This window comes from Cyrtonyx montezumae, unplaced genomic scaffold (assembly GCF_038088225.1).
Source record: "Cyrtonyx montezumae isolate F1298 unplaced genomic scaffold, pur_monq_1.0 scaffold_10, whole genome shotgun sequence".
In the NCBI taxonomy this organism is placed as follows: domain Eukaryota; kingdom Metazoa; phylum Chordata; class Aves; order Galliformes; family Odontophoridae; genus Cyrtonyx; species Cyrtonyx montezumae.
Window position 1 is genome coordinate 51,220,129 of NW_027071826.1, and position 23,291 is coordinate 51,243,419.

At 39.8% G+C, this 23,291-nt stretch overlaps 1 protein-coding gene across 3 annotated transcripts in view; it reads right to left on the minus strand.

The window, feature by feature from the left end:
- Nucleotides 1-23,291, minus strand: part of SYT9 (synaptotagmin 9) — a 67,703-nt gene that overhangs the window by 18,239 nt on the left and 26,173 nt on the right. For all 3 annotated transcript variants that reach the window (XM_065755355.1, XM_065755353.1, XM_065755356.1), the window contains exons 2-3: nucleotides 20,913-21,261; nucleotides 17,875-18,421 (exon numbers count right to left, since the gene is read on the minus strand). In XM_065755355.1, coding sequence (XP_065611427.1) covers nucleotides 17,875-18,421; nucleotides 20,913-21,261 — 896 coding nt within the window. The remainder of the gene's footprint in view (nucleotides 1-17,874; nucleotides 18,422-20,912; nucleotides 21,262-23,291) is intronic.

The following is a 23,291-nucleotide window of genomic DNA, read 5'->3' on the forward strand; positions in this document are numbered from 1 at the left end:
GTGGGAATATTTTCCCTGGCTTCAGTAAAGTTGAGATCTCACCCTGAGTATCACTCATTTTTACCCACATAAAATGGTGCAGACCTGATAGTCTCAAGTTTATTGTTAGCTTAGCATTTACTGTAAGATTCTATGCTCAGTGAGGTAATGATAGGAAGTTTTCATCATTTTAAAATGACTCCTTTCTTCCTGATGCTCAAAAATAACACCTTAAAGGGCTTGAAGTCAAAGTCTGCTGTGATCTTCCTATCCTTCTTGTATATCTTTCTTATACAGGCTTTTTTTACCCTGTCCCACATATGTATTTATTGTTGAGGCAGTTCGGAAGAGTTATTGTAATGTGGATCAAAGGATTGATTAAACTACAGCTGGTTTTTAAAAATATTTCTAAAAACCAAGCATGCTTTTAAAATAAAACAGGTAAAGAGCTCTATGAATTTTGAAAACAAATGTACAAATTAGCGAAGAAATTATTACTTTGCTCTTCTGTATTAACTTTCCTAGTTTTTGGGTAGCCTTTCCTATTTGAACAGAAATTGTTAGATTTTGCACCTATTGCTAATCACCTGGTCACTGCTCCTTTTAAAATAATTTGACTACAAGAAGTTGAACAGAAAATGTCTGCTACCAGTGGTTCTAAACTCTTGTGCTGTGGCTGTTAGCAATTGCTTGTCTGACAAGCAAGCTTACGTTTTGTGATGCTGTGGTAAACTGCTATTTTTAAGATGCCAGATTTGGCCCAAGAATATGAGTGGGGAATTTATCCCAATAGTTCACATAATCAACTGTGAAAACCTCCAGCTGTCAGGTTTTTGGTTTTTTTTTCTGCTTCCCTGCTCATCACGAGCAAGATGCCATCACTAGTCCGAAATCTTCCAGATGGTGAATGTAGCTTTAATTTGGGGTCAGCCTGATTAAGTACTGAATGATTAAGCACTCACAAAGGTAAGCTTCAGCTTGTGACTATTGTTTTCTTCAATAACAGAGCAAGGTGTATAATCATGACAACAAAGTGCCAGAAAAAAATGTAGATACATGAATCTCAAACATCATTTTATTACAAATATCATTTAAGCCTGACACTTTAGCACACTACACCATGTGAAATAACTCCTAATGCTCTGTGAAGGGCTGTGGGAAGACTCAGGCACCACAAATGACTTTACGCATCGTTTACTCACGTGAGGAGCTCCAGGGATTTTGGCAGGACTAATGACAGAAGTTCATCTGTCCCTAAGCCTTGCACCTGAGGATGCCTTGTAAATTGTGTTTGTGAGGACCAGGGAAGGATTCTACAGCTTGTGATTCTGTCATATAACCTTATCCAGGCAAACACAAAGTACTGATGACAGTGGACCGCTGGGTTTCATCTGGAAATGCTATGCTTTATAAGTTGCTCCTTTCTCAGTATTTAAATTAATGTATAAGCATGATGAAGAATTAAATATTATTTTTTTAAATCTCTGCTGTAAATTGGCAGTGTCTTTGGGGCTGATATATACTGTCTAAAAAGCTTTTGGTTAGGATGTAGGTATCTCAGTTTTGCCCTTTTTTTCTTTAGTTCGGCTTCCATAGAGGTAGCCCATTGGAAAAAATGGTGCCTTTTTGTCCATCTTCCTCTGTGTATTTAGCTGCCAAGTAATCTGTTGTAACAAAATGAAAGAATTGAAGAGCATAGCTGTGCGTATTTACAGTGACCTGAGAGAGAAGTTCTCTACAGAGCCACAGGAGCAGCCCTTGATCTCTGAAGGTCTGGGTACTGAAGAGGTAAAAGCTGTCACGTGCCTACCTAAGGCCTTTCAGGAGCAGTATTATACTTGCAGACAGCATAACCAAATCTTAGCAAAATAAATTGTGTCTTTCAAAATTTCTGCTCTCTTTTATTTCAGTCCAGTTGTTTAATCTTTTATTCCTTTCAAACTGCACGATCAGCTGCTGAAAGTCTCCTAGATTAGAAAAGCTATAGGTGGGTGGTACCTGATCAAAAGTCTTTAACACATGGTTGGGAACATGCATGCTTAATCTGTAGCTTGTTCCCCTCCTGACATCACTCCAGAGTTTCTTACATTTGTTATTAATAACATTGCCTATTTAAGTAATACTACAGGGCTACGATTTTTTTTAGGTTTCCTGACAAAGGCTTCATCTGAATATATCTGAATTCCTATAATATGTCCTCCAGTCAGCTCAAACCTCAGCTGGAGCTTTTAATGTTTTCTCCCCATGAAGACAGTGGGGAGGTCTGAAGAGAGCCCTTGTGCAGTTCTTTAGAGTATGGTCACCTTTTTCAAATTTCAGCAAGATCTGTAACTCAGTGCTGGAGGTGCTCCCCAAAAAGCAGGGATGTCTCTAGGGGTTTTCCCCTGTGTAGTAACCTGTACAAATATCCTGTGTGTCTTGGTAAGAGTTGTGGTTAATCCTTAATTTACACAACAAAATCAATTTATTGCTTGATATAAGACTATGAGGCTTCATATATATGAACACTATATATATAAATATACAGTTCTTATATATATATATATATAGGGAACTGTGTTTTTCTGGAGAAAATTGACTGTACAGATGAAAAAATGTAAAACTGAAGCATTCTATCTGGTGGAGAAAAATACCTGATGGCTCTTATATCTTGTGGAGTTTAAAGGCTAAAAATGGCTTGAGGTTTTCCACATAAGCACAGGATGTGCAGTTCAAGAGGAGGAATATTTTCAAGTTTGGCTCCAAATATTGAAGCTAAATTAGAGTGGGATTTTTCAGAAATTCTGATGGATTCACAAGCTATTTAAATGCTTTCCATAAGCTCTGCTAGAAAGAAAGACAAAGTAAGCATTCCCCAAACTGATCAATAATTAAATGTATGTTTGAAGGGATTCTTTTTCTGCCTGGCTAAATACATATTTAAGTTACAAGTTGCATAATCCTGTATAACAAAAGGCCATGGTTCAGTCTAATCTCAAATTAAGTGCAGGATGGTTGCAGCGTAGGTCACCTTAATACAGCTGGTTTATACTCAGTGATGTGTGTGAGTGCTCTTTGCTCATCTTGAAGAAATGCTGCCTATGAATTGTAAAACACTAGAGTATAGTTTTTGTTTGCTGATCTCACTAACAAAATTGCATGGTGTAATTGAAGGACAGGCTTGGCTGATTGGGATCACATTTTGCCTTTGCTTTATACAGAAGATATATGCCATCACGAGCTGCCTTACCAGGGGCTATCTTGGAGTATTGTTTAGAGAGAGATGTCTAGATAAAGGAATTGGCAGAGGAGGCTGAGAAGAAAGAGAGATGCATAATGCACAGGTGGTTACATACTCTTGTTGTCATCTAAAAGAACAGAAATTTAGAATCCTGTCTAACCCTTTTTATTATGTGGCTAATATATGGAGGACAGTGTTCTTCACATTGCTGCTGTGATCAGGACGTACAGCATTGTGGGGTGGGAGAAAATACAGTGTGGAAATCAGGATTTTCTTTTCTTATGGAATTTTGATATATTTCCACTTTGAAGCAGAATGTCCATACCTTGACTTGAAATATTTTGCTTTGATAAAGAACATGATGTTTTGTTCCTATTGCACCTTTCAGAATACTTGAATATATTGCAGTAGAAGGGCATTCCAAATGAGAAATCAAAACATCTTATTCTGAAATCTTAGTCTTCTCTGAGTAAGGAGTTTAAAATTATTTTTTCTCTAAAATAATTTCCTTGAAAAGGCTCTATTTCTACTTACTTACTCATTTGATAGATAAACCTTAATGTGCACATGTTTCTCTGAATTAATTCTGTCTTAAGCTAGTCTCAAAACCCCAATAAATATCTGAGGTTTCAGTGATATTGCGAGACTCATCCTGTTTCTGACCACATCTATGAAGCTAAAGGGCTCTGCTTACACCTAATTATCACCATTACTGGCTATGGAACCAACTTTGCAGTGCTTGTACCACTGACATGGGCCACACCAGCTGTACCTCAGACCATTGCTCTTTGAAACATTGGACTTTTTTTTAGACTTTAGACCATTCCTAAATTTTCTTGATCGTAATTCTCACAGTTACCCATTCACTCCAAGAAGGATTAGGCTTTACATTTTCTGAAAATGTCAGTACTTTAGCCTACACAGTTTTATATAAATGCACCTATCTTTTATTTCCTATCCTTTATTTTGCCATGCCGCGTGCTGACCAATCTTCTCCTGCAAAATGATCAGCACAAAATTATGGAAACAAAAAAGTAAGTTTTGAAATGGAACACATTTAAATGTAGTTATTATAAAATGGAAAAAATAAAAACAAACCAAAAACAAAGGAACAGCATTGGCTAAAGTTCTGATGTGCTACTGTAAATGCTGATGCTGAAAGCCAGCTGATTTTTTTTTTATTCTTACTGAGTTGATCCTTAGAAATCTGACAGATTAAACATCCGTGGTTTTTCAACATCATTTAATTCCAAAAGCATTCACGAAAAACTTTATTTTTATCTAGATTTGATTATGCAGAGATAAATACTTAAAAATAAAAGAAGTGAGAAATCATAAAATAAAGACTGACCTTTGTGCCTCAGGAGAAAAAAGAATATTCACTTATCTACCTCTCGACAGTAGTTATACTTCCTGTGTTTTCCTAAGTACTTCTTATTTTGGTTGTTTAGGGTTTTGATTGTTTTAATACATCTAAAATGGAAGTGTGGTTAATCTTACCTCCCTGGGCTGCTGCTTTCATTTGCATAGCTAAGAAATATCTGTTGTTGCTCCTTAAGCTTTTGGCATGCTTTAGTGTATGCAAGATATGTGGGTTTGTGAATCTCTCTCTTCCAGTGAGACTTGCGTTTGTATACCCAGTAAATAAGTACACTTCCACAACAGCAACTGATTGTTTCTCTGCTGCCATAACCTACATGATTTTAAGCAAATTGAATGCCAGACTAATGCCTGGATATGTCTTATTACATATCATTAAAAAAATTATAGATATATGTATGTATATATCTCAACCAATGCTTACTGTTACAATTCTAAAAAGTAGTTTTAGCACCAGGATTCTAAGTGCTAAAACTACTTTTTAGAATTGTAACAGTAAACATTGGTTGAGATATATACATACATATATGTATGGGAACTGCTGAATCATAGCACAGGTGAAGGTGATATACCTGTGTGATTGGAAGGGGTGGAGCCTGGCTCCACCTCTCCCAAACCCCATTTAAGGGCTGACCACCACCAGGGAAGGATCTCTTCTCAGAGATCCCTCCCACATGGAGTCCCTTGTGAGCCTTGACATCCTGAAGGTGAGCCATCCTCTCTTTTGTATTATTTGTATACTGTCTATATAGGGCTACTCAAAATATATTCTCGTCTATACTATTTTGTTGTGAAGTACCATCCTTGGCAGTTACTTACCCCACACTTGGTGAGCCAGGCTGACCTAGTGATAATAATTCATACTTATCTAACATGTCCTTCATTTGGAATGTGTTTAAACGGGCCGGGGGGGAGAATGTTACCCCCTAGACCAAACAATCCCTGGTCTAATTCCAGGGTTCATGGGGTCACTCTACTACGTGTTGGCATCCATTATTGAGAAATGGGGACCTCTGCAGGTTCCAGGGACTGCCTCTCCCTCCCCAACTTATTTGACTGACTACTTTCTAGGATTAGATAAAGACATACTCATTACCAAGGAGCAGTGGCTAGCTGCCTCTGCAGTAGTCTGGCCTCTAGTACTTAAATTTTTAAATATTACTTAAATTAGATACTTAAATTAGATGCTGCACATGTTAACATGGAAACTGAAAAACAATTATTAAGAGAGCGTATTGAGAAACTGGAGCAACAGCTGGGTACATTAACAACCAAAAAGCCTGGCCTAAATGTCCACACAAGACAAATACGGAGTATATCGGTAGAGGACATCCAAAAATCAGAGGAGGCAGACTTAGATATGGCAGGAAAAAAGATCTCTAAGGCAGATCTTGAAACTCCATCTATGATGGACCCATTTGAGATTCGACCTATTATAATGCAAAAAACAAAGAAGGTACAAGATAGACCAGCAGGGGTGCCTCCTGACTAATGGCCCCCTGCTGAAACCTGCCTCCATGTGACTGCTCGTCCATATACAGCTAATGAGTTGATGGACCTAGTACAGCGGTTCCATCAAAAACCAAGGGAAAGCATACCATCATGGCTCCTAAGGTTACGGGATGCAGGAGCTGAAAGTATTTTAGTGAATGGGACAGAAATGTCAAAATTAGCGTCCATAACAATAAACCCAGCCTTGAGACAAAGGTTATATGCAGCCGTCCACTACAATGATGAAAACCATTCTATTATAGATTGGTTGATGGCAGCATGACGCCTAACATGGCCTAACAAAACCGATGTTCCCCTCAACACCGGTTTGTGGTCCTCTATGGAGGACCTCTGAGAATTAGGTATGAGGGAGGCATGTATGCAGACACTTTTGAAAGCCCCGATACAGAGAAATTTACAGCAAGCATGCGAGATTTAATATTACAGCAGGCCCCCTTCCACCTTTACAGGACATTAGTTTCTATATTAAATCCATTGGTGGCCTCAGAAGCCATTCTACAGCAGGCAGCCCAGTTGGTGGCAGGCTTAAGAGAAAAAGAGCGCATAAGAACCAGGCGCAATGTCCGTATAGTGGAAGAAGCTGAGGCCTTCACCATTAAAACTGGAAAGTCTGCTCCACGGATACCCCGATCAGGCCCTGTATGGGTATCCTGAAGGACCATGTTTAATGACCTCATACGGGCTGGGGTTGCGTTTACCAAAATTGATGGGCAACCCAACCATGTTTTGTTACAGCTGTGGAAACAGCTTAAAAATGATCAAAAATTTCAGAGTGCTCCCAGAAAATCAGGAGTACAAATTATACAAGAATCACTGATGACAACCTGGAATCTGGCTGGCTTTATAATACCAAACAGAAGGAAAAAACATCCGCAGGTGTCACGGGCTACAGTGCCTGAGCCACCTGTGGCAAAAGATTTGGATCTAGCAAAGTTCATGAATTAACAAAAAACACTGGTCCCCATAGGGCCTCCAGATGTGACCGGAGGCCCTATGTAGAATTAACAATATTCTGGTCTAGGACAAATGTGCAGAAGGTGATGGCTCTAGTGGATACCAGCACAGAAACATCAATTATATATGGAGACCCAACAAAATTTAAGGGTAATAGAGTGATGATTGGTGGGTTTGGGGGACAGCCTATTCCAGTCACACAAACATGGCTGAAATTGGGGGTTGGGCATCTCCTGCCCCGGGAGTATAAGGTGTCGATTGCCCCAATTCCAGAATATATCCTGGGCATAGACATTCTATGGGGTCTGGCTCTCCAGACGACTGTGGGAGAGTTTAGACTACAGCAGAGGTACATTAGTATCTGGGCAATACGGACAATATTGAGGTGCCATGCGAAACACGAGCCCATTTGTTTGCTGAAACCATGCCGGATTACTAATGTAAGACAGTATAGACTCCCGGGGGGGCAAGAAGAAATATCAAAGACAGTGCAGGAATTAGAGAAAGTAGGTATTATAAGACCTGCACGCAGCCCATATAATTCCCCCATATGGCCAGTACGGAAGTCAGATGGAACATGGAGAATGACGGTGGATTATAGGAAACTAAGTAAGGTGACGCTGCCCATCCATGCAGCCGTACCCAATATTGCCTCCTTAATGGACACTCTTAGTAGGGAAATTAAAACCTACCATTGTGTCCTGGATTTAGCAAATGCGTTTTTTAGCATACCTATTGCTAAAGAATCACAAGATCAGTTTGCATGGAGGCAGGCAGTGGACCTTTCAGGTCTTGCCACAGGGGTATGTGCACTCACCAACATACTGTCATAATTGGGTGGCAGGTGACCTGGCTGATTGGAGAAAACCAAACAATGTGAACCTATACCACTATATTGATGACCTCCTGTTAACATCTGACTCACTGGAAGCAGTAGGGGAGGCAGCAGATTCATTAACTGCCTACCTAAGTGAGAGGATGGGCTATCAATCCTCAAAAAGTGCAAGGTCCAGGACTGTCTGTAAAATTTCTAGGGGTAGTCTGGTCAGGAAAGACCAAAGTGTTACCTGATGCCATCATAGATAAGGTTCAGGCATTTCCAGTCCCTACAACACCAAAGCAGCTGCAGGAATTCCTAGGTATACTGGGATATTGGCGTTCCTTTATACCTCATTTGGTGCAGCTGCTGAGACCTTTATATAGACTTACCAAAAAAGGCCAATTATGGGATTGGGGGAGAACAGAACAGGATGCTTTCCAACAGGCAAAACAGGTGGTTAAACAAGCCCAGGCATTGGGTATATTTGATCCTACCCTCCCAGCTGTGCTAGATGTTCACGTAACTCAAGATGGCTTTGGCTGGGGCCTGTGGCAATGTCAGAGTTCTGTTTGGACACCCATTGGATTTTGGTCTCAGGTGTGGCATGGAGCAGAGGAAAGATATAGTGTGATTGAAAAGCAGTTATTGGCTGCCTATTCCGCATTACAAGCGGTAGAGCCAATAACCCAAACGGATGAAGTTATAGTCAAGACTACATTGCCAATTCAGGGGTGGGTAAGGGTTCTGACCCACCTTCCTAAGACAGGGGTGGCCCAGGCACAGATGGTTGCACAATGGGTCGCCTATCTCAGTCAGAGGAGTAGTTTGTCTTCCTCACCGTTGAAAGAAGAGCTCCAGAAGATTCTAGGCCCAGTAACATATCATAGTGATGCACTGAAACAAACTTTGGTTGCTCTACCACAGAAGAGTCCTGTCCAGGAAGGAAAATATCCTATCCCTGAAGACGCCTGGTACATGGATGGGTCCAGCAAGGGCAACTCAAGTAAGTGGAGAGCAGTAGCATACCATCCTGCCACAGACACAATATGGTTCGAAGAGGGGGGTGGTCAAAGCAGCCAGTGGGCAGAGCTGCAGGTGGTGTGGATGGTTATAACCAAAGAACCTGGTGATGGTATCCTGAATATTTGCACAGATAGTTGGGCTCTGTATCGGGGGCTCACTCTTTGGATCGCACAGTGGGCCACCCAGGATTGGACTATCCACTCCCGAGCGATCTGGGGCAAAGATATGTGGTTAGACATATGGAATGCAGTTAAACACAGAACTGTACGTGTCTACCATGTTTCTGGTCATCTACCCCTACAGTCACCAGGAAATGATGAAGCCGACACACTGGCCCGAGTTAGATGGGTTGAGAACTCGCCCTCTGAGAATATCGCTTACTGGCTACATCAAAAGCTGTGGCATGCTGGGCAGAAGACCATGTGGGCAGCTGCTAAAGCTTGGGGACTGCCCGTACAACTATCGGACATCGCTCAAGCATGCCAAGACTGTGACACCTGCTCTAAGACAAAACTGAGGTCGTTGCCTGAAACTACAGGCCATCTTGCTAGAGGACACAATTCTCTACAGAGGCAGCAGGTTGATTATATTGGGCCCCTCCCTCAGTCTGAGGGGGCAAGATACGCCCTAACCTGTGTCGACACCGCGAGTGGGCTAATGCAGGCCTATCCAGTACCAAAAGCCAACCAAGCATACACTATAAAGGCACTCACAAAGCTGATGGCTGCTTATGGGACACCGCAAGTCATCGAGAGCGACCAAGGAAGTCATTTCACGGGTGCAGTGATACAACGCTGGGCAGAAGAAAATAACATTGAGTGGCAATTCCACCTGCTATATAATCCAACAGGGGCAGGCCTTATTGAATGTTACGATGGTATTCTCAAGGCTGCCCTGAAGACAGACTCTCAGTCCCTACAGGGGTGGACAGAGACTCCACGAGACCCTGCGGGACCTGAATGAAAGACCTAGAGACGGCAGACCCAGTGCCTTGAAAATGTTACAGACAACATGGGCCTCTGCACTCCAAATTATGGGCACAGATAATGAGGTGAGACCTCAGATTGGCCATGAGTACAATCTTCTGCTCCCCTGCCCCTGAGGACCTAAAACCAGGTACCAATAAAATAAAATGGCTCTGGAAGGTGCAGGTAGGACCACGATGGTGTGGCCTACTTGCACCTTGGGGGAGATTATTGGAGGTGGGGGGTTCAGTAGCCCCTCTGGTAATTGGTACATGGCCTACTGAAATAATGATTAACACTCCAGCCTTTATTGCTAAGGGGACCCCTATCATGCCTCTGTGGCAGATCAGGACACCCCCTTTGGTGCCTGATATAGTCGTACAGCCACAGACATCGGGTCAAAGGGTTTGGTACAGGTGGCCAGGGCATGCCCCTGTACAAGCTCAAGTGTTAACCCAAGACAGGAATATGGCCTGTATCTTACCCTGGAGAGCGGATCTTCCCCTCTTGGTACCTCTAAAACACTTATATTACTCCCGATAAGTCTATGAGTTGCCAGAAGGAACCAAACGGAACCAAACAATGCTTAAGTGTTCCAGAGTTGCCATAAGACCACGTGCGGCATCTGGTGATGGTCTAACTGGGACTGATGACACATAAGATGGACCTGCACTGTGTGATTGCATGCTTCCAGTAGATACCACCGAGCACTGGCCCAAAGAAGAGTTTGACTGATATGCCAATCATCACTCATCTCAGATTACATCAACATGTGTTGCGACGGGCAATTATGTAAGCGTCGCGATGTATTGGGTCTCTGTATCAAGGGGAGCTCACCTTATGGTTACTTGATCAGTGGTTCACATTGTGAAGGGGTGGAGTGTATGGGAACTGCTGAATCATGGCCTGAACCACTGATTGGTTACCTGAGGTGAGCACTGAGTCAGCCATGGGGCCACAGGTGAAGGTGATATACCTGTGTGATTGGAAGGGGTGGAGCCTAGCTCCACCTCTCCCAAACCCCATTTAAGGACTGACTACCACCAGGGAAGGATCTCTTCTTGGAGTTCCCTCCCATGTGGAGTCCCCTGCAAGCCTTGACATCCTGAAGGTGTGCCATCTTCTCTTTTGTATTATTTGTGTACTCTCTATATAGAACTATTCAAAATATACTATCATCTATACTATTTCTTTGTGAAGTACCATCCTTGGGAGTTATTTACCCCATAATATATATGAATGTATATATCTCAACCAATATGAGATAAAGGTTCATAGAATCACCAAGGTTGGAAAAGATGTCTGAGATCATCCACCACCTATCACCAAGATTTCCTACTAAACCATGTTCTTTAGTACAACATCTCAATGTTTCTTGAACACCTCCAGGGTTGGTGACTCCACCACCTTTATGGGCAGTCCATTCCAGCACCTGACCACTCTCTCAGAGAAGGAATTTTTCCTAATGTCCAACCTGAATCTCCTCTGGTGCATCTTGAGGTCATTCCCTCTAATCCTGTCACTAGTTTAGCGCTAATAATTAGGCTAATAATTAGGATTTGAGATCACATCACAGCCAGAGATTTGGGTTGCTTCTCTTCCTTCTTCAGCTGTTCTCTCTAAAATTTGTTAAACATTGTAAGCATACTAAATGCTTTCCTGAGATCTTGCTCAATGCCATCACTTCTTAAAATCCAAAAACATGCCTGAACAGGAATTTCAGAAATACTGGCTAAAACATCTCGACAAGCTAAACATTTTTTTTTTAAAGTAGAGTAGGAGGACTTAGCTGATTTACTGCCAGCTGCAGTGACTGTTAACTGTTGAAGATTAGCAGTCCTGTAGGTGCCAGGACTCTGTGTATTCTGAATGTGGTCTTATTTCAGCTATTAAGTAGTGCCATGTTCTCTGTGTCTACTCTGTTGCCCACTAGGAACAGTATTTATTTCTTTCAAAGAAGAAGGTCTATTTTCCTTGAGTTTTAGGATTGTAAAAACAAATGACGATGAGCTGAACCCATGCACGTTTATTTGGCAGACATTATATTGTTCACAGCCTCATAACAGGTGTTGTTCTTAGTGATGTAACCATTGGGAAAGTATTTTTCAGTTTGTGAACAGTGTAGAATTTGGAACCACCAAAAATTCAGTTGACTTGGCCAGTTTTCAAGATTTTACTTTTATTATGCTTTTCATGAACAACTGACTGAAATAATTTAGTCTCCTTCTGCCTCTCTTCTGCACAGACTGTGGTTGGCATTGACATCTCAGAAATAAGGATCTTGAAACTTCCTTCTGGTGATGTTATGATTCCAATTACATCTCAGTTATACAACATAAATGCCTAAAAATACATTCTTTATTTTTTTTCTTGGGCAAACTTGAGAACATCAGCAGTGAACAATGAGGGCTTATAGAATATTAAAATTTTTAATTCTCCCTCCCTTCCTCCTTCCCTCCCTTCCTCCTTCCCTCCCTTTCTCCTTCCCTCCCTTTCTCCTGACTATTCTTTGTGGAAAAAGAACAAACTACTGTTTGACCAACTGCCTTCAGCTTTATCAGTTTCAGTCCACCTTACACCATCAGAAGAGGTACATTCTAAAATTCTCAAGAGAACTGCAAGCGAAAGAACGCTAGTAGTAAACATGATTTACAGAATAGTAGGTGCATAATCACTGTTAAGTCTTTATGTAAGTACCCTTTGGGAATAGAGTTCTATAGAAAGCCTCATGAAAACAGGTTAGTCAGGATGTTCAGCCAGAGGGTGTGATGAGAGTACAGTGCCGATTGGGTGCTACAAATAAACGTTTTTGTGAAAATGTTTGCTTTTATCACACTAGATATTCAGCAAAATAACATTTTCGTTATTCTAATTCTGATATCAAATATAACTATCGTTGAAAGCAGAAAAGATAGTATTAGTGTCAAAAACTATATGCACTGTAGTATCAAAGATTTGCCTCCTAATATGAGTAGTATTTTCAGAAAATGTTGTCCCAGTTAAGAATGAAAGTTTCCATTATTAATTCATAGTTTCATTACTTCCTCACTGTAAGTGGAGGCTAATTTTAAATCCTTTTTCTTTTCTTTCTAAAAAGATCACCTGCTTAGAAAATGATACAGGCCAGGCACTTTGAGAATCCAAACAAGGCAGTGTGAATGAGAGCTAGATTTTAAGTTCAAAGAAATTCTTCTCTGTGCCCTATAGCTTCCTGGTGATGTTTAAAGAGCAGTTATTTTTCTTTCTGCATACTGTGTTTATTGAGCATCTTCTGAAAAAGAGGGTTCTCTTTTTTTTTTTTAATAAGGACTATATGACACCTTCCTATACTTTGTAGATGTTAGTTTTTATTGCAAAAAGAGATATATACTCTTACCTGCTCACATATGAATTTGAAGATGGCAATATTAATGACTCATTTCTCTTCAACATTTGCTACTAGTCTATGAACATAACAAAAACAAACAAGAATAGCTACACCGCAATCTAGGAATACTGAAATCCATCCTAAAAGAATCACAGAATATCCTGAGTTGAAAGAGACCCACAAGTATCATTGAGTCCAATTTCTGAATTCACACAGCACTACTTAAAAATCGGACCGTTTGTCAAAACTCTTCTGAAACTCCATTGCACCCCAAAACTGAGCCCTGTGGAACTCCACAAATGACTGGCTACCACCAGTCTGGTGTGACCCCATAATGTTTTGACCCAGACATTTACTTCTCCTTAACCCTCACCCAGATGTTGTCAACTGTGTCATTGCCATCTTGCAAGCTCCATACAACCCAACCCCTCTAGAACCTTACTTAGCATCAGCTCTAGAATGGAATGCAGAAAAGCCCTAAAGATATAGCTCTAGGAATTGGCTCTAGACTGTCTGGAAAAATCTTTCTGAAATTATGGCCCTTGAACGTTCACTTCCTGTAAAATCCCTTGAACGTTCACTTGTCTTCGTGTGTCTCTGGGCTGATCAATTTGTGTATCTGAGACTGCTTACAAACTAAGGAGGAAGACCAGTAACACAAATTACCAATTGGGTAGGATAAACACAGAAAAGCATTAAGAACAATCACATTCGTCATCCCTTCGTTAACATGTCAAAACCTGTTGACCTACATTTGGATACACTTCCTTGTCTTGCTACAGTTTCGAAGAACTGACATTTCACACCCTGCGCCTCTTATCTTCCATACTTCAACCACCTGTTTGTCTGGAGGGGTCTAAAAAAGACAAAAACACTCAAACCCTACTGTTTTTTTTTTACCAAAATAATTACTGGAGATATTTTCATTCATTCCAGTAAAGCATTCAATTCTTCCAATGTAGAAAGGCCTTACAACAAAATATTTTCAAGTAGAAAATATCTTCCTGACAACATTTGATGGATTCAAGTCAGTGTGAATGAACAACTTTTTTCTTTAAAGAAAACCTGCTTAGATTATCAGAACAACATTTGCAAATAACTCAGGATTAAAAAGATGCTAAGCCTGTAGAAGATTGAAGGAGACACAGAACATAGATTAGATAAAAAGTTACCATTCTTAGGCTATAATTGTGTTACTGCCTAGCTTCAGTAATGCAAAATAGATATCCAGGGTTAGACCCATTTGTGCTGTAACTCTGTTAGAGTTCAAAAGCTTGAAACAAAGATGTATCTGGACCTTTGTGTTTAGTACCAGAAATAGATAAAATACATAAATGAAAGAAATCCTGTGGAGGTAATTTGCGTTTACATTGCTCTGCTTACTTATGAAGTGTCTCAAAGTGATTTGCTAATAGTCACATAAATTTTAATCAATAACTATTTTGTATTATTAAATGTGTTTTCATGATCACCAGAACTCCAGGCTACTTTATGTTAACTCTGCCCTATTCCAGTCTACAGCCTTACAAATTAGAAACTAGATTTGTTGCCTCCCTACTGTGCTGGCCAATTCCTACCCAAAAGAGCAATCCCCCTGAGTTCAATGGAGTGACTCACATAACTCTTCAGAAGTGTATTAAAATATTATAGAGCTTGCATTTGTACATCTGAGATGATCCACAGGAGTTATTCTGCCTTTATGGCACCTTCCTTTAAATTTAGTAGACCATAATGCCATCCTACCAGAACATGAACTCCCTTTGCATCCGCAACCTAACAGAAAAACTGAACAACCCGCTCAGAGGGATGCTGTCCTGAAAGGAGGAGGTTTGTCTCAGGAGCACATGTCAGTCCTCATGCTTCATAAAGAGCCTCTCGTTTTCTCTCCTTGATGAGCCAGAAACCAGCGTAATCTGCCTGGTAGCTATATGAAAAGCTTATCTAGTTCATTTTGCGTTCATCTGAAGTTGATCCACTTAATTATTTCTGCCATTAAACAGCCCACTGCAGCATTTTCCTATTGGAATGAGCGTCTGTGTTACATGGGAGAGATTTTATGCTCACAGGAGCTGGGATTAGAAGAACAATCACTTTGCTATCAGAGATTTGTGTTTGGAGGCAGATTGCTTTTAAACACGTGGGAAAATTTTTATGCTGACGCGCATCCGTGTTACGACATAATTTCAAGCTCTGGGATGGCAGTAGATGTTCTAGTCCGCAGAATCAGAACTGTTGGTTTGGGGTAAAGATGTCTAGTGCTATTAGAAATCACAAGGAAGCACATGGCTAAGTAGGGCAACGTAACTGCTTACAGCTGATTTCTAGGGCTGTGGCTGCGGTGTGCAGCACTCTTGAAATAGAGCATTTTGGGGCGGAGGAGGATTTGATGCATTATTTCCTATTACTGCGTCCAGTTCAATTAGACCATAATAAAACAGAGAATAAGTTAAAGGAAAGGTTTTGGGATCTCTGGTGCTACAGTGTACCAAGAGACACGTACTCTTCAGAACTATGACAAACTTGTCACGGGTAGTCGTGTGGAGCTTCCCTTTCTCCACTATGTTACCTGGGTTTCTCCCTCCTGTGCTCTACTCTCCATTGATGTGTTTGCAACCATAAAGTGCCCAATGGTGCTCAGAACTTTGCTAGATGTCATTTCAGAAATTCAGTGGTACTGCCCAGTGGCCTGCTTTGGAACGCAGCCACAGCAGTATTTATTTTAACAGCTTCACTGAGTAGCCAGTTGGATTTGGCATCTGCTGTCATTCTGTGCTGCGCAGACAAGGAAATGTGCTGAAAGTTATTTTCTTATGTGATGCTCAGAAGATTTCTCATCACTTTTACTTGGCTATAACTTCTCAAATTTTGGAAATATTAATTAGTAAGCTGAGTTCTCCTTACTTTCTTTTATCTGATTGGATAAATAGGTTTACGCTTCCCATGAGAAGTAATATTAGTCGGAATTAATAAATGCTTCGTGTTTCAGGCCTGAAGCCTTTCATTTCAGAGATTACAGAAAACCTGAGAAACCAAACTATAAGCTGTATCCATTTGGAGGGGAAAAAGAATCAAAACCAAATGACACAGAACTCATCTTTTCCACAGTTAAAGCACTGACATAGGAGCACCACCTATCAAGGCAATTCCTTTGTGAGGGCATATTCAACGTCCAGGTGACTGGAAACTGGAAACACCAAACTTGGTTGCAACACTTAACGCTGTTGAAAGGCAGGTTTCACTTGGTGTGATTGTGACTTGCTTTGTCAGATTCTTACTTTTCCCTTATGATTGGAGAGCAGTAAACTTTCAGAGAAAAGTCAGGCTCATCCTTCTGTGCCACCAGTGTCCATGCCCCTGCCTGTTATCCTCAAGAGAAGGAGCTGCTAATGCTGCTGCAGAACTTCCCTCCTAGCATAAAGAGGTTTGTGTGGTGGGTGCACAGCACACCCTATATAGAGATATGGAATGCTGAGTAACAGCATTTAATTTCAACAACATCTAATTTCAACAAGATATTCCAAACAACCTAAAAATAATTATATCCTCCTGATCAGTAATATGACACACTAGCAGACCACAGTGGCATGAGGTGAGGGTCTCAGATCAGGAAATTAATTGTTTCAGGACATAATGAACTTTTAAACAGTTTCTTACAGTCAGCTACACAGAAGCTTAGATGCTTTCCTGAAGTGAGGTCTATGAAATGTAAACATTGATCATACTACTAATGTGTTTGTTTGGCCCTATAACATGCACTCCATTTGAGTACGGTTTGATGTTGCAGATGAAATATTTACTGACTCTTGGCATTGGCAGCTTTACCTTGTAGATTTCTGTAGTGCATCATTCTCACTGAAGGCCTGTTCTCCTTAAGGTGAGCATTATTAATTTCTATTAGCATTACTAAGAGGCTGGCTCATGCTTTGAGAAGAGATGTCTTTTTTTCCAGAAGTAATTTTTGTGCTATTGTACCTAATTCCAAGTGGGATTCCTGCACTGATCTTTGAGATAGAATATAGACATATTTCACAAGCTTCCTGTTTTGCTATATAACAGATCAATGCCAATCAAGGTTTAATCCAATCAATTACATTATTTCTTTTATGGAATGTGTACTGAGTTAGTTATTATAATTTTTAGTTTTTCTATCTTTCAGGTTTTATAGTCACTTCTGTTTTTGATAGTATTGTCTGAACTCAGCTTGCCCGGATTATAGATGAGCTGTTATTTCACTTCATGTGAAGGCACCTCTTAAAGGACTAAAGAATGGTATGGGAGAAATCCTGCATCCGTAGTTCAGATATGTATACTGTAATTAATGGTAAATAATGCAAAACAAAGAAAGACAAGCAAAGTAAGAAAAGCAGTATTTCCTCAGTAAATTTTAGTTTGAGACTTAGAGTATGGCATTCTATTCTTCTATGGCTTTTCTACTCAATTAGAACAACATAAGACATTCTTTAATATATTCAAAGAATGAGAAACGTAGACTGAAATTGTACTGTCAGCTCCTGTGGATTAAGGTCAAATATTGAGAAAGAGAGAGAATAGAGTATATTCACTCATAAATTTATAAGTGAATTGGAGTTATAATCAAGTTATGGAAATAAAATAAGAAACCAAGAATTAAAAAAAAAGAAAAGATTGTACTTACATTGGTGACATATTCAATATCCTTCCATATATTACATTCCCTGGGAAAATCTGCCAAATCTAAAAAATTATCCACTACCACTTGGCCAATCAAGTCATGCCTGGAGAATCTGTCAAAGTCATAGACAGAGAAATGGAGTTTCCGTCCATTCAGATCATTGTATGGAACAGTAAATAAAAAAACTTCATCAAATACTGGATTTAGGGTCTTTCTGTGCACTTTAGTCTGGTGTTTTGTCTTCCTGTCAGGAAGTAGATATATCTTCACATATGGATCTGAAGTTCCAGAGAAGTCCTTTGCTGGAAGGTTGATGGCCTTGTGTATCTTCACTATCAACTGCTCTAAATCACAGTCATATTTCAGAATAAAGTTCAGTTTTCCACATGCCTTGATATTACTCCTCCGGCCATCATCCGTGTCCACAGATCTCTGTTTATAAAGCTCTGGCTTAATGCGGCCAATTCCAGTCAGTTGCTCCTGTTTCTGAACCTGCTGGATGTTGAAGTCAGGGTTGGAGAGGTTGAGCTGTCTTCGGATTGAATTATGCCTTAAGTGAAAAAAAAAAAAAAGAAATAGGTTGGGTTGATGATCATAAGAATCTGTGCACACACACCAAAGATCCTCTTTTCATTTGACATGTTTTCTTAATGTACAACATTGTCAGATTTTTACCTGCATAGTGTTATAAAACATGATAATTAATTTCCTCAACCTAGTTGCATGAACTGTCCAAATCTGGCTGAAGAATGTAACAAATTCAGATTCACTGCCATTACAAATCCACTGTATTACAGTGTATTGGCTGTAACTATTATCAGTTACCATTTTCAGCAGAATCCTTTGTATTAATTCCTATGAAAATAGTTCATTTTGGGCCAGATCCTATTACAACTTGTATTATAGCCACTGAGCTTGGTGGTTTCTAGTGTTAAAACAGACAAAGATACATCTTGACAGCTCTCCATTTCAATTACTTGTTGATTTCCACTACTGCCTCATTTTTAAGTGAACTGTTCTGGTCTGAAATTATCTGTTGTTCCCACCACCAATTGTCTTGTTTTGTTTTTTCACTCATGAATGACATAATGAGCTCAGAAGTATTTAGGCTGCAAAGCTCCTTTACTTTCATTACTCTAAGGAGATAAAGTTGTTTTAGCCTCGGTCCAGTGAGATTTATTACCTGAGTTCACTCATTTATTGTGATTGAAATTTCCACTTAATGAGATAACAGAAATCAAATCTGCAATCACTGCAGCAGTGGTGGGGTGTGAAAGCTGGATTAGGTAAAGTCCTAATCTTACAAGTTGGATTCTACGTTTCTGTCCTACTCGTATGCAGCAATTGTTCAATGTATTGGAGTACCATGAATTGTGGTTGAATGTAGAAGGATAACATGTAAAATGCTGACATTAAGTTAAGTCAAAACTATTTATAAGGAATGGAATCAACAATAGTTACTTTGCTACCACTGTTCACTTTTTCCTTCTGTGTGTTTATGCACGTTCAAATTCCCTTATAAACTACCCTCATATTTTTTCTGTTGTTGTATAATAAATACATAATTTAATAGGCATACATATGTCATTGCCATGAAAAGAATATTATCAAGTCACAGAAGATGTATATTGTTCAACCATAAGTTCCTCATAGCAGTGGGAGGTGCAGAATATCCTTGGAGGAGTAAAAAGGAGGGAGGAGTGAAAAGGAGGGAATGCTTCCTTTTTGAAGTCTTAACAAGGATTGTAGCAGAAGCAGGTGCTTGGTCTCTGTGGTCACTCAGGAGTGTCCTGGCATTCTGCAGTAGATTGGAATTGCTGCTGTTTCTTGTGAGATAACTATACTGTGGTGATACTGTGCATTTGTCATTTGACTACATATCAGAATTGCTGAAAAGAGTGCACGTACTTGACTCAGTGATTTTGCAATACCAAAGACATACAGGAGAGTTCTTGGTATTACATGTTGGATACGAATCTTCTGTTGTTAATAAATCTCATACTGTGCTTATTTCTAGCACTCTGAAAACAGAGCAGCACCAGCCCTGTAATTCTGGAGTATTAGTTTTGAGTCACAGTTCAGACTTGTGTGTGGTAGGGTGCAAGCTTGAGTATCTGTTAATTGTGGCTTTGACCTCCTCAAAGAGTCCTACGTCAAAATTAGCCCATTCTTACACTAATCTAAAGAGAAAGGGTACTTGGAGATTTTGCTGCACAGCGTTTATGCTGTTTCAGTTTCTTCTCAAATTCTGCAATGTATGTTTTGCACTTCTGGCAATTCCTAAACTGGATGAGAGCTGCTGTCCTTTTACCTAGGTGACCAGAAAAGAGGCTACTAAGAAACTCTTGGACTGGCGCTGTACCTTCTGCAGCTAAAGTACATCTGCTTTAACTCAGAAATTGACTGACTGGCTCTCCACACACTGATCCTTTCTCTTCCTGTGTCAAGCATAATCCTTTTATCATCTGCTCCTGAATAGTCTCACCCTGCTTCTTTCCTGTTCCCTCCTGGGCTAGTTCTCCTGTCCTCCTGGAGTCTTCATTGACTCTTGTTCAGTCATTTTTCCCCCCACAGTTATGATTGTGGCTAAAATCTATGACTTTAAATCCTATTTCTAACTCTTGCAAGTGTTTCATTAGCTTGCCCTACTTTTCTTCTTTAGTTGTTTTAAAAACGTTTGAGGAGACATTACTGAGTGCTCAGCACCACTGCTAAGTGCAAATGGATATGCTTTACAAGCTAAATGTAGGCTGTTCTGGTGCTTTAAGGCAAACACTATCTGGCTGCTGACAGAGATGCACAAATGAGGCTGTAGTTGACAAGGTGGTGGAATACCATTGTGATCCTGTCCTTTTAATCTATGAGATTTGTGCACCTAGATAACTTACATATATATAAACTTTATATATATATATATATATTTAAAGAACGTGACAAGTAAATTATGAATTTGTAGTAGACCAGTGTACTAGATAATCAAGCTATACTTCTTTGGCTATATCTGTATTCATTTATACTAGAGATAAGTTGGAGTTACTGACCGAGCAGAAGAGGTTGGTTCAGTGATCTGACGATGCATCTGTGCATTGTGTACACAGTTCTCTTTTGTCCCTGCCTGAGCATCTACTGGAATATCAGGAGAGGTGTGGCTGATCTTCATGGAGGACTCTGGGTAGGTTGTTGGCTGACCAAGATAATCCTCGCTGTAGTCATGATCATTGGTCTCTGTGTCTGTGTAGTTCAGGGACTCTTGTTTGTCTTTGTTCCCAAATGGCAGGCCACGCTCTCGCCAAGGAATCCAGCAAAGCTTCCAGGACACGAAGAGGGATACACCAAACAGAGCAAGACCACAGGCAGTGACAACTAAGGAAAGCAAGCTTATTGAGATATCTGCAAACAAGAACACATGCATTTCACATGTTTAGTGCTTTTTCTTTGGAACTCCGCATCTCTAAGGCATAGAATATAGGAATTAAATGTCTCTAGATTGCAGGCCTACAAAAATTAAATTCTGGTTGGTACAGCAGTCACATAATAGGAACATACTCAATTTTCTATTATTTTTAAAATTATTTTTCCTTCAAGAAGAAAAGAACAAACTTGTTTTGAACTTCACTGTAAGACTCATTTTGATAGACCTGAGTTTATATTTTCCTTTAAAAGGCTAACTGTAATGACGGGCCTTTCTAAATACAAAAAAGGCTGTCTACTTCATCGCTGAGGTCCCTGCTGGAGCAAAAGGAACACCTACAATACGTTTTTTTTTCCTTTATTTCCTTCTGAGTAGTGCTGTTTCCTTCATATTGTTTACCAGTTCTTACTGCCTTCTCTTCTAGTAACTGTGTGACACTTTTACAATCAAAAATGTGCACATACATACATGAATCTTTTTAGGTATTCAATGGAAGTATCTTGTATTATTATTAGTTCAATTATTTTCCTCCTAATCTTAAACTCATTCTTACGTTTTCAAATGATTTTTGACCATGAATGCATGTCCTGCCATTCATCAATTATTTTAGATACTAATACCTCTTCAAAACAGAAATTTTTAACTTTAAAGGCTCTTTAATCTGTTTCCAAACTTCTGGTGTAAAAGGAGTGCAGAGATGACTCTTCTGTTGTTTTTCTCCACATTCCCACCATTATCCTACTCCATAACCACATGAACAGAATTAAGTTACAACTAGGAAAGGCTTTTCTGTTTTGCTTTGTTTTTAGTTGCATGTTAGGAAAATGACTCAGTGGAACAGCTGCTTTTATGGTTACAGTGTTTTTGAAATTAGTGTTTCTGTGGATTACAGAATAGATCACGCCTTAAACACAATTAGTAAGAATTCTGTTTTACAGCCTCAAATTATAAACAGCCTTATCAAAGCTATTTTTCATAATGCTTTATAGACTTAGAATGTCATCCGGCATCTCTATAGGTAAGAGCTCGCCTAGATTTTAGAAAGGTGGCATGAGGATGAAAGGTTGCTCTTAGTGGGACAGTTATTTAAGGATGGCTATTCAGATGAAACAGCCACAGTTAATTTGAACAAAGAGTTTTTTGGTTTTTTTTAAGTGGAACAGTCTGTAGACTGAGCCCCTGATGTGAGTCATTCTCACAAACCAGACAGATTAAGTTTCTGCCGAGTGAGGAGTGACACTCCAATCAACTTCATGCAGGACATGTCCAGTTTATTTTGCATGCTGGAAACCAATTTTAAACAATTGTAGCCAGCATGGTCCTTTCTGTCCTTCTCCCTCCTGAATGAAGACAAAGCTCATTAGCAGTGGGGACAGCATAGCAGCTGCCTGCAGTTATAGCAGAGTTTCAGAGCTAAAATTAATTAAAGAAATTCTTCCCGTGCATAAAATGGAATGTGGGAGAAAGTAGAACAGTGGTTCTTGATGTTTTTGGAATATTTACTGGTAAACAAGCCTGGCAGTGGAGACAGAGATGAATTCTCTGTATGATTAAAAGGCAGAGGAACTGGGATGAAGTAGTGAAGGAGGACCTTCGGAATAAAGCAATTTGTCTTGGATTCTCTGGAGGAAGTACACCAGAGGTCTGTGCAAAGGTTGCTTTTTCAAAGAACTAATTGGTATAAATGATCCAGCATTGAAGGAAATGAAAAATTGTGAGTTGTCAGAACCAGGCAAAAGATTACAAAGGTGAGAACTGAACAAAAGACTGCTAAGAATGTGTGAAGGTGAGGAACAATTTGAAAGGCAAACCAACAGTTCCCTACCTTGAGGATGATGTTAGCATCATGAGAATTGGCATCATGAGTAAAAATAAATAAATTGATAGCATTGTAAACTACATTTCATTCAGAGAGATTGAGAAGCTTTAATAGAGTAACACTGAGAACCCTCATCTCATGACTTTCAGAGAAGACGGTTAATAAACAGTTTAGGTGACTTGCCAAGCT